The sequence below is a fragment of the Sander vitreus genome, chromosome 23 (genome assembly GCF_031162955.1).
Source record: "Sander vitreus isolate 19-12246 chromosome 23, sanVit1, whole genome shotgun sequence".
In the NCBI taxonomy this organism is placed as follows: Eukaryota; Metazoa; Chordata; class Actinopteri; order Perciformes; family Percidae; genus Sander; species Sander vitreus.
This window is the reverse complement of record NC_135877.1, coordinates 599,572-611,913: the sequence shown is the minus strand read 5'-3', so window position 1 is coordinate 611,913 and position 12,342 is coordinate 599,572. Positions and strand designations below refer to the sequence as shown.

General features: G+C 41.0%; 1 protein-coding gene across 2 annotated transcripts in view; it reads right to left on the bottom strand.

The window, feature by feature from the left end:
• Window positions 1-5,642, bottom strand: part of caprin2 (caprin family member 2) — a 34,335-nt gene extending 28,693 nt beyond the window's left edge. For both annotated transcript variants that reach the window (XM_078243060.1, XM_078243061.1), the window contains exons 1-5: window positions 5,464-5,642; window positions 4,071-4,326; window positions 3,424-3,486; window positions 2,826-2,912; window positions 808-1,046 (exon numbers count right to left, since the gene is read on the bottom strand). In XM_078243060.1, the coding sequence (XP_078099186.1) occupies window positions 808-1,046; window positions 2,826-2,912; window positions 3,424-3,486; window positions 4,071-4,326; window positions 5,464-5,516 (698 nt within the window). In that variant the 5' untranslated portion in view covers window positions 5,517-5,642. The remainder of the gene's footprint in view (window positions 1-807; window positions 1,047-2,825; window positions 2,913-3,423; window positions 3,487-4,070; window positions 4,327-5,463) is intronic.
• Window positions 5,643-12,342: the final 6,700 nt, after the last annotated feature.

Sequence of the window (12,342 nt, the reverse complement as noted above, 5' to 3'; positions counted from 1 at the left end):
CCAAACGGACTTACCATCTCCAACAGAAAACACTGTTCACAAACTGCTCCAAACAGCTCTATTGTAGTCCAGCCTTTACTTCAGAGACAAACGTGGTCACTTTGGACCACACGTTATAATGCTCGCCTAGCTGCTAGCGTGCACTCCCTCATACTCTGCAGCTGACTAGCTAGCAGTACTTACTGAGCATGTGTGACTCCCAACAAAGATGGAATAGAAGTGAAATGCCTCAAAAAATGATACTTTCTGAAAATTAAACCACAAACCCATTCTGGTACAACCTCTAAATACAATTATGAACCTGAAAATGAGCATAATATGAGCACTTTAATGTTAACGTTCAACTTACCTCCATGTGTTTCTTCAGCTTTGAAGTAGATGTTAGCGCCGTTGACAATACTTGCACTTTTGGTTTGCACAACTTGCACACAACATAGACATTTTCCACCATCTTTAAATTGAAGTTGTGGTGATATTGCCAACTAGTAAATGCATTTTTCCCCAACTGAAACGCGTCTTGACATTGGCGGCTCCTCCATCTTGAGTTTTGATTTGACAGGCAATTGGATGATAGTGACATCTAGCGGACAAATGAATGAGCTGCTTGTAAAATTAAAACATAGGCCATCACAAAAAAGTTGCATTGTTTGCATGATAAAATGTAATCGGGTAATCCTCAACAATGTAACTGTAATCTGATTACACATTTTATTGTAATCAGGTCTGATTATAGTTCCTTGATTTTGTAATCTGATTACATAATCCAGATTACATGTAATCCATTACTACCCAACCCTGGTGACTGACCTCAGCCTGTTATCCCTATTGACTCCCAGCAGGGCGGCGAGCTGACCCAGGCTGTGCAGCCGTTGGGCTGGGATGAGGGGCGCCTGGTTGTGTCCAGCCAGCAGGTCCTGCCTGACATGCTCCTGCTGCATGCTGTGGAGGAGGTGCTGGACCTGCAGCACGGTGCTCAGACGCCTCCTCTCCGCCTCCTCCTTCAACAGCAGCTGCTTCTTCACCACCTTCCTCTGGGCTCTCAGCAGCTGCAGTGGAAGGATGATTCAGGCAGTGGTTTGAAAACATGGCATTCAACTAGTCACATTTACAGCTGCAAAGATGAATTAAGCTTTGCAGATGTAAATGGTGGTCAAAAAATCCACCTCCACCCTCTTAAAATAATCTGTCTGGCTATCATTAAACTAGTCTAGTCTGAAGAAACATTTTCCAATGTGCTTATTCTCCAATTCCAGCTTGTTAAATGTGAATATTTTCTAGTTTATTCTCTGTGTGACAGTTAACTGAATATCTGAGTTGTGGACAAAACAAGACATTTGAGAATGTCATCTTGGGCTTTTTGGAAACACTGATCCACATTTGCGACCATTTCCTGACATTTTATAGACCAAAATAATTGAGTATTAAAATAACAGTTAGTTGCAGCCCTAGTCACAATAGAGACATTTGAGTACTACATCTGTTGTGCAATGTTTGGAAAGCCCACTGCTGGATGTTGGAGCACAAAACTCAAGTTTAAAAGACTACTAAACCCAATGGTGTTGAAAAAAGTATAAAATGTTGGGCTGTGACAATAGTTGTTTCTTATTCATTATTTTTAATTGAAAAAGAGCATGTGTATCAATTTAAAGTAAATAGTTCAACGTGTGTGAAAATGTGACAGTTTTGTTTAAACTGTCCAAATTATTTTTTTAAGCCAATTAGTTAACTAGCTGCTAACAGCACAGAGATAGAAAAAAGCAAAGTCTTATTACTCTTTGAAACTGTCTTTAGTAAGATAATGTCAACCAGAAGTAGGCTAGTCTCAGACAAAACAGCCAGGCTTCATGTTGTGCCATCAACTCAGAATTGACATTTATTGGTTACAAAAACTCCAACAACATTGTCATTTTAGTAGACAGTCGGCAGCTAAAAATATGGCTGTAACATTAGCCTCTTTGGTTATTTTAAATGCAGTGTGATCAAGCACCATGTGACTACCCTTTCCCATGAACGACTGGTCATGCGACGCTGGCTAAGGAAAGCCATCGGCTGTATCGGCGGCACATGGTAGTAGAGTTTAGCTGAGAAAGGGTTACTGGGCGCAGGCTACAGGGCGCTGCCAGATGTCGTTTTAGGGGCCATGGCTGTTGAGTTTAGCTGACAAAAACTTGAGTGCCACTGAGTGCGACGACAGCTGAGTTTAGAGAGTCTCCGTTCACCCATCCGGTACGCTCTGACACACTTTCCGCACTCCGAGTCTGCTGACAGCTGTAGGCTTGTACCGGTGTTGATGTTCTGTGCATTGTCGGACACTTTCCTGAAAGACTGACGCAAATCCGCGGCATGTATGTCCGAGCCCGTCTCCAACGCCTCCACCTGCAGGTGGTCAGCTGTGTGTCTGCCTAGTGTACTCTCAGACGGCAGATTTAACTCGCCGGCCCTCATCACTATAGTTTCATGTGTCACGTAGCTCTCCACAAGCAGAAAAAAGAAGAGCTTAAAACAAAACTTGCTAGTTCAAAGTTAATTAGCAGTTAAGAAATAGATTGTATGGCCTATTTACATTTTTATCACACAAAGAGGTTTCTTAAAATTTCGCAGTGTCCGTCGTTGAATCACAAAAAAAAAATTGTTCATTTATCGTTGGAGGCTAAATGTGTAATTAATGGTGATTTTAGGTCATATCGTGCAGCCCTACTTTGGTGCCATGTAAAATTACTTTTGAACTGACAACAGAGGATCCTCACTATACTTGACATGCCAATACAACCCACCTGTTCTCACACAAAAAGAAACCAAAGTAAAGAGTAGTCAGATTGCCATACCGTCTGAGTCAAGGTATCCAGAGTTTTGTGCAGCTCCCGTGCAAATGCCAGGTTATGCAGCACCTCCTCGTACTTTTCCAAAGCCACCTGAAAAAACAAAGATGAGATACAAGATCATATTAATAAGTTGTGTCAATAGAGCTTAACAATGACTTCCTTTTGAAAGGCTCTGGAAGCGAATTTCCCTCTTTAACATCTCCATTGACGTTGTTGAATTGTGAGAATCAATGATTCAGCGCAAAAGAACATTTTTCAAAACTGAAAAAAAGGCAAAGGTACAAGACTGTAGATCATGGACTTCAGTGGTAGCAGCTAGCTATAGCTGCTCACAGCTTCTGTAAACATTTCCATGGTAACAGCGAGCTCCCCAAATCAGATGTCGCTGTCACGCTTAGGATCGTGGGTAGCGTAGTACTAAAACAATGTTGATATACAGACTTGTGGCTTCTACGGTGGCATAAACCATCATTTTACAATCTCGTAGCTCATTGGTCAGTCTACCTTGGATGGTTTAGCTATATGGCTTATAATCAAAACCCTTACAGGATTTTTTCTTCCGGAACCACACTGTTGAGCTCCATACATCGCCAGGTCTTACCATCTGATCCTTGTTAAGTTTCTTGCCCCAGTTCAGCCTCTTCTTGTAGTCTTCGAGTTTCAGCTGTGGGCACACAAGACGCGTCACAAAAAATAAAACCATCTCACATGGAATTACATGACACCAATACAAGTGTACACACACACACACACACACCAACAATAACTAAAAGTAAAATGAAACGGGGAATGTCACTTCCAGACAGAATCATCAATACAAAGCAGTCTTCCTTTCAGCCCATGCTTGTTCTAAAGTCTGCAAATAAAAAGGTTTTATGTTCAAACAGCCAAACTAACAGATCTATATCATGCATTCAACTTTGTTAAATAATTGCAATCTTAAAATTCATGATATATGGACAATACAAAGCTAAATTAACTTAATTTTCAATTTCATTGAGATCACATTAAGAACAGTCTGTCTCCCTCACTACTGCCTACGGAAGAGGATTAGGGCCACATGTGAAAAATGTATTTGAGTTTTGAGTTTAAAGTCAGAAATATTACTTTCTCTGAATTCTGACTTTAAACTCAAACTATACATTTTTTCCCCCATGTGGCCCTAATCCTCTTCTGTAACTGCCCGACCATACCTATCCATTAAAAAAAAAACAGCCATCATTTACTCTGCCCTAAAAACAATCCTACCTTCTTTTTCTCCAAGTTGCGGACTTTGTGTTTGAGGCAGATGAGACCATCTTCTATGTAGGCCTCATAGCCGTGGTAGGTGGTGCAGGCCTCCAGGCTGAGCTGCAGGGCACTCAGACCACCGGGCGAGCCCATCTTAGGGCTTTCAGCCGTCACCTGGTCCTCCAGTCTTTCCTCCCCCTCCACCGAGCGCTCAGGTGGAGGGGTGACATCCAGGGTAGGGGAAGGAGACAGCTGCACCATGTTGAGCTCCACACTACAAAGGGAGGGACACATTTTAGCAAAGAATTTAGTCATAATTGCAAATGTGGAGCCGTGCGGTTTCTGTGCCATGCAGCTGCAACAGAGAAAAGATGCTGCTGGACCACAGGTGTAGATTTCGTGGGGGGTGGGGGGTGTACCACCAATTATTTAGAAGAGGTAGTATTGTCCCCCATCAAAACAACCCACACCCCAAAAGAGGTAAAAATAACCGTTCAGGGGGCTCAAGACGTGTTCTGTGTCTACATTTGGGGGGTTAAAGGACACGAACCAAAGAGATTTAAACCAAAGAGATTTAAACTTTGGAGCTTCTGGCTTTAACAGTCCCCCTCTAGATTTGTTGTTGAGATGTACAGGATTTCTAAAAGAACATTGCAAAACATGTGTGATGTTGTGAATATGCAGAAAGTTTTGAACAATACAGGAGATAATTTACATCATAAATTGTAGCATTAAAATTAACCAGAATTAAGTGTTTGACGTATAGCTGTAATAACAGTCGAAACTGGCCTGTGCAAATGTTTAACCTAAAGTTACGCCCTTGGATTTGGAATTTTTATTTTTTTATTGGGGACGGGACGACGCCGCCGCCCCCCCCCCCCGAAACCTACGCCCTTGGCTGGTACCAAGCAGAGTGTTTCTAGAGAAATGGAGCTGGACTCAACCCAGTTTGGGCAGCCGCCAATGCCGTGACGCTGCATTTACAGCGGCTACAGAACTGCGTGTTCATTCTGGATCAATCATGAAAGAGACAGAAGCCACAGCTCAAAACACCAACATAAACATCGTGCAAAACTAAAAACTACAAAAAATGTGATGGGGCATGTGATACATCATTTTCCGCGAGTCATACTTCTGAGGGTCGGCTGCGGATTGGAGTATGGAAGTAGCCAATTAAGCAGGATATAATGCGCAATGATTAGCCTTGGCACGGGCTTAATCATGCTGCGGTCAAGTCCTGACCATGCAGTCGGTTAAAAACTAACTTTGCTGCAGAGATCCTTTGACAAGACAAGACGCTCACGTTAGGATCTTCGAAACTTTCGCTCCTTATTTCCATTATTTCAAGTTTAATTACAACACACGTAAGCATTTTATTAAAGACAAACAAACAAACAAACAGCTGACGCACCTTGTAGCTTTGACTCGTGCGCGTTGAATCGTCTCCGGAGAGCCGCTGGACATCCGACAGTGCCGAACTGGGCGACCCCTCTCCAACCGTGATGTTTGACTCGTAGAGGCCACGCCGGCGTCCGCTCATAGCTTTATATACCCGGCCACCGGCACACATACGCTCCGCCGGGGGCGAAAAGATCCACATCCGGTTCTGGCACCTGTCACGGTGCACGCACACCTACGCACGACTACACAAAATGCATCATAGACCTAAATCTTTTTATTATTTCACATTCACAAAAGTAAATCATGTAACAGAAAACCTTCATTTTCTTTAATGAATGTAATACAAACCATTCAGCGCTGTACAAACCCTAAAGCTTTAAAGACTCATACCAATTTCTTAATTGCATGAATTGCTAAAATATTAAATATATGTATTTTTCTTTTCTTTTTCGTTCATAACATATTTATCACTTAACCCCTGGTATAGCCTATTTGAGTTTTGGAATTTGTCATTGTACTTGTTTTGCAATAAAAATTTAAAGAATAAAAATAATCACATTATTTATAATATTAAACAGGGATTCACTGTTTGGTGATTTAAAGTGGTGCGCAGTAGTGAACTTTTTATTGATTTTAAAAATAATTGTATTGTAGCACACTATATGAAGGACAGAGATATTTTTACACATAAATAGTCTACATTTTGCATAACAAGTCAAAGGGAACTAAAACATTTTAATGTAGGCCTATGCTGTGTCCTTTCCTGCAGCGCTGTGGAGATAGGGCTATGGAATTAAATTTGTGTCAATATATTCAGACAAAACATCTTAAAACTATAGTGTGTAGTTTCTGTCTCCCCCATGAGGAATTCTAAGTAATGTCAACATAACTGTCGGCGTGTCCACATGATACACCCAGTTGCTAGTAACCAAGGAGGACACGGAGGATTAAAAAACATGATGGACTCTTCAGAAGAGGTCATTATCTTCACTAGGGTTACTAGTGTAGCACAGCGCTGTGGAGTAAGGTCTGGCAATGTGAGACTAATTCATATTGACATGAGGGCATTTACATTTTTTCAATTCAAAATAAGAAACAACCTGACATTTTCTACAGTATTGATATTCTTTCTTAGTTGTTTTCTGATCAAAATAGTTTATTTGTCTTGCCCACAGTTCACTATTAAGAATCGCCTAGTCATCGTGTTCCAGTTAACAGAGACTCCTGTGACCAAACGTTCTCTTGGAGCTCCAGGCATGGCGTCCACATGAAATGCTGTTTACCATTCCCAACTTACTTTGACAGGAATTTTGGTGTTGAGCTCAGAGAAAACTTTACAAGCATATTGTTTTCACTCTGTTTTGGCGGGGACTACATTGTTCAAAAAGCACAATTAATACATCAGACATAGAGACAGACCCGGTCTACTCGGAGGCATCAAGTTGATCTAATGATGCAACTAATCCACCTCTGCACTGCTGCTGCAAATCACACACAGGAGTTTCTTTTACACAGAGAGATGACCACTGCCTAGCCTTTATCTTGCAGCGCCTGGTGTAAATATCCTTTAGGCAGGGTAGGGAGGTAACGAACCACTCTCTGCAGAGCCTTGCAGTCCTGTTCGGTGCCGTTTCTGTACCAGGCAGTGATGTTCCCCACCAGGACGCTCTCAAAGATGTAGGAGTAGAAATTCCCCAGTATTTGAGGGGATACCCAGAATTTCCTCAGGTGTCTGAGGTGAAACAGGCTCTGCCTTGCCTTTCTCACCACTCAGTCAGTATGCAGCGCCTTAGTATGTCATGTATACAGGCAGGCGCCATCTTGGGACACATCTGGCACATCTGGCACCTGCCTGTATACATGAAATACTAAGGCGCTGTATAGTTAATTAGCGGTTTGCGCTAAAACTGGTCCCATTCAATTAGCATGAAAATGTATCCCAGAGAATGGTTGACTTGATACCCATGTGTTATTAACCCCTAGGTTCATTTTGCGCCGGAATTGTCCTTTAATTGTCGTCGCTGCATGACGCTCACTTTTTGTCGGCTAAACTCAACTGCAACGGCTACTGAAAGGACCATCACCTCAGGGTGCTCTGTACCTGGCTCACAGTCACCTTTTTCTCAGCTAAAGTTCACTGCAGGGTTCAACAATAAGGGTGTCCCGATGGCCCAGGGCAAGTAAAACGCCACGTCGGGAAAGTAAATATAACAGCCCGTTCTCTTGCCCCCGTCGGAGAATGCCTGTTGAATGATTTGATTTGAATGTGCTGTTGGCCAATAAGTATTGAGTTGGTGCTTGACGCTTTCGACTGATTTTATTTTCGAAAAAAAAAGGGGGCCAGTAGAAATTGACTTGGAGAGCAAGTAGATCTTAACGATGAACACTGATCTTAACGTTGAACCTTGAACTGTAGAGAACGATCAAATGAACTGTCATGTGACCGGTCGCCTTAACTTCGTAGAATATCATACGAATTGTTGTGCATTCATTTTCCCGTTCATGAGAATGCGTTGAACTGCAACAGGCAGATACAGGGGGGCCTTCAGTTTCAGCACCACTTTTTGTTAGCCTTTAAATGACAAGTCTTATTCTATATTTTTCTTATTAACAAATCCCATGAAAAACATAAATCAACAATGAATCCTACGAACAAGTAATGTGAGCCACACCGTGGCACTGGGTGACATGTTCCTTCAATACCATGAACAAACACATTGTAGTTTATTTTCAGTCAATCCCAGATACACAGTCCTGCTGCCAAAAATACTCACTGAAACACCAAAATTGGATTAATCCGCCGCTGAAAGTAGTCCCCAACAAATGGACTATTTCCTCCTGTTTGAGTAAACTTTGATAAAAACGACAGTGATCATCTGTTTAAAGGAATAACTGACTTTTTAAAATGAAAAAATGATATTTGTGAGGAGGTACATGTTCAGAAGGAACCAATGGGCTTCGAGCTGAGACCGTCAGACAGGGTAGGGAATTCAGAAAAGAAAGTATAAACAAAAATAGAATAAGACCAGACATAATTGATTTGATTCAAACAATACAGCTGACTGAAATATGGACTCCTGTGTACTCCAATCAACACATTTTTTATAAATAAACGGAAGTTCTCCAGACCTCTAGGGGGAGCAGCTAGTGGAACAGCTGGGGCACATTCAATCTCAGAACGGTGTGCACTGTTGTGAAACAGTGTGCAACTGCTTTGAGATCGTAGACTGTAAATATTAAGTCTATGTTTGAGATATGTTTTCTCTTGTTTGGTGGGTGTGTCTCTAGTTTATTGGCTAAGGTCACAGGTGATAGCCTACCCAATCAGCAGAGACGTGTCTGTAAACTAAAAAGGCAGAGACCCCGTGGGGTCGAAAATCAAGCTGTTCCACTTTTTTGTTGCATTTGTTTTCGGGGTTTGTGTGCTTTTCTTTTTGCATTGTTTCTGTATTTGCAGCGCGTTTGTGTATTTGGTTGTATTGTGTGTATTTGCAGTGTGTTTGTGTATTTGGTTGTATTGTGTGTATTTGCAGTGCGTTTGTGTATTTGGTTGTGTTGTGTGTATTTGCAGCGTGTTTACTAAATGCTGCGCATGTGTTGTCAAATGAATGAAGTTGTCTTCTTAATTTGCTTGTGTTTTGTCTATTTGCGTGTGTTTCATTAAGTTGCAGGGCGTTTGCCCCTGTGGGCCACCGTATTAACAAGCTTGAGGATCCAGCTGTGGTTAAAGTGAGCAGTCCAAGCACAAGATGATGGCAAAAGCAGAGTTTAGAACCTTTATGCCGTTATTTACAGGTCCCATTTCCTTCAGCTGTAACTTCAGTTCAAGAGAGCACACACTGCTGTTAGGAATGAAATATAATAACAAAAATGTCTGCCAAATTAAAAGATCTCAAGAATGGCATTATGAAATTAACAAACATTTTTACTTAATGTCCAACTGACAATTAGTCATCCCTTTTTGTAGTCAAAAACATGTCAGTGATTTTTAAATGTATAGTATTTCTGTTTTTATTATTAAAAAGGAAGAAAAAAAAGAAGATATTTTGTCGTACTGCAGAATGTCTGCAAACTGGTGTCAACAGTCCATTTTTTACCCTGGTGGATGTTTGGTTAGTAGCTCGTTCGACATGATTAGGAGCAACACAATGCTTCTCCTTTGTTTAGTCAGAGGCTTGTTGTGTCTCAGGGTCAGGTTATGCTTCATCAGAACGTGTTTGTGCAAAAAAATTGTTTATATTTGCTCCCAACAGCCACAGTAGAAGGCAGAGTGCAAAGCCGACTGTCCTAGAGTTACGGGAGACAATACTGTTAAAACATTTTTAGACAGTCTCTCCTGGAAGACATTCATCGTGTTGCAATCTTATATTCACATCAAAGGTGACAGAAATATTGTGTCAAGAATAAAAAAAAAGAAGGCTGGGAGAAGTTCAACCCTTTCTTACACTGACAAATCACAGCATTGTTTCCAAAGCTAATTAACCGTCCAACAAGCAGAAGCATATACTGGCAGCGTCAGGTTGCTGTCTCATTGTTATGCCGACTTCAGAATACACAATTATTTTTTTGATACAATGGTCCCCGTTTTTAGGAAATGATATACTCTTCAATTCTTGCTTGAATTTGGCTGAGAGACTTGACGTACTACGCAATGGTCCCCGACCAATCAAAGCTTGTCATCTTTCAGTTTAAGTATAAGACTTTACATTTTATGGTTTCTCAGTAACTCCATTACATGTATGAAATCATCCCAATTATTTTAATAAGCCTTGTGCCTCCCTAGCGTCGCTAGAGGACAAAAATGTTCACGTCAATAAAACTGCCATGAAAATATTATATATTAATATACCATGGTCTGGGTGAATTCTCGATTCTGATTGGCTGCAGGGTGTCAATTAAAAAGTGATGTAGCACACCTACTAAGAAACTGACTGTTAAACGTTAAACATTACACTAAATTAAATGAGAAAAATGTTATTTCCAACTCTGTGTAGTTCTTCAGTGCCTCGTCCTCTGAACACCACAGGATGGCGCCTACACACAAGCTGCAAGAAGTACGTTACACTGCTCCTCTGAACTAACTTAATATCACAACCAGAGAGTAAAGAACTAAAACTGCTATACAAATATTATATGCAGGGTTTTCCCTACCATTATAACCCTCAGGTGCAGCACCCAAGCTGTTTTGGGGACCACCTCAGCTAAATGAATGTGAAATCACTGTAAAATCAAAACAGACTCTTCTCAGATCTAATGGTTGTAGTCAGGTTAGTCTCGCTTTGCCAGACCCTCCTCCAAAGCACGCTGAAGGAGGGTCTGGCTACTTCTCATAGCATTCTGGGATGGGAGGAAAACATGCTCTGGTTTAATGGCATTTCTTTGAACCAATCACAATCATTTTGGGCGGTGCTAAGCACTGGAGAAAAGCTGCGGTGCCTCTGCTAAATAGTCTCAGGAAGGAACTTGTTTGGGTGGAACGTGTACGTTCTAAAGTAGTTTTAGTGGTGCAACAGAAAACTCAGATTGGACAGATAGTCTAGCTAGCTGTCTGGATTTACCCTGCAGAGATCTGAGGAGCAGTTAACCATAGTCCTCACAAATCCACCAGAGTTTAGAACGGCAACACAAAGGAAGACCAAGGCAACGGATATCCGGCCTAAATGATTGAAATCAGGCAGATTTTCCGGCAGCAACGGAGCAATCTCGGAAGTGGAACGTCCTGGATATTGACTATAGTCAGGTTAAATAAGTCATTATTTAGCAAGTTTTGTCTTGAAGCTTTTTGAGTGTTATTCATTTATTATCTGCTCTAGCTTTTCCAACGTTTAAGACATCATAATTATGGTACAAAATGTCAAAATGCATACTTTTTAATTGAAACACGTAACATTTTCTTGAGGGATTTATACCTAAACCCCCTGCAAATATGTGCACAAAAGTCTTTCACAAACTAATGTAAAACACTGATACGTTAAAGTGGCCATATTATGCTCATTTTCAGGTTCATAATTGTAATTTGAGATTGTATCAGAATAGGTTTACATGGTTTAATTTTCATTTCATTTTTGTACTGCACATTGCTGCAGCTCCTCTTTTCACCCTGTGTTCAGGTCTCTGTTTTAGCTACAGAGTGAGACCTCGCAACTTCTGGAACATCTTTGTTGGCAGTCGCACATGCTCAGTAGCTAGGTAAGGATCACATGAGCTAGCTGCAGGATTAGCTGGGAGACTTCTTCTAAACGAGGGCACACTTCCAACTTTGCGTGGAATACCTGCAGAACAGGGACATGGAAGTAGTTCTTTTGTAGATTGTGTTGTAGCAGTGTTTTGCAATTTAGAACGAGCTAGCATGCTACGGTTAGCCACAACATTTCCGCTAGTGACGTAGAAAGCCGTGCAGATTTTGACCAGCTCACCAGGAGACTGAAGGCAGGACACATTCAGAAACCGTATCTCACTCAGAACAGCATGGAGAGTTTTTTTTCAAAGTTTGTATGCGTGTGGAAGCACCAGAGACACAAAAGAACACCCCAAATCCCAGAAAAAGTGATTTTTTTCATAATATGGGCACTTTAATATTATTTTCCCCTTTCAGTACCAACTTCAGTTCTGGCATAACTACCAAATATTAGGGAGACATTGTTGGGTATCTGTAAATTATCTGTAAAGTGTCTTGAAATAACTTTGGTTATGATTTGACACAATATATAAAATTGAGTTTAGTTGATGTTGAATGTTTTAAATGATAGAAACACAAACCTACTGAATGCTAGGGGGATTTTTGGGGGGTTTAGAACAGTGTGGTAGATGTCAGTGATTAGCAACAGTAATTTTGATGCATTATAATTTTTTTGTGCAGTATATAATATGCAGTAAAATATGAAATAAC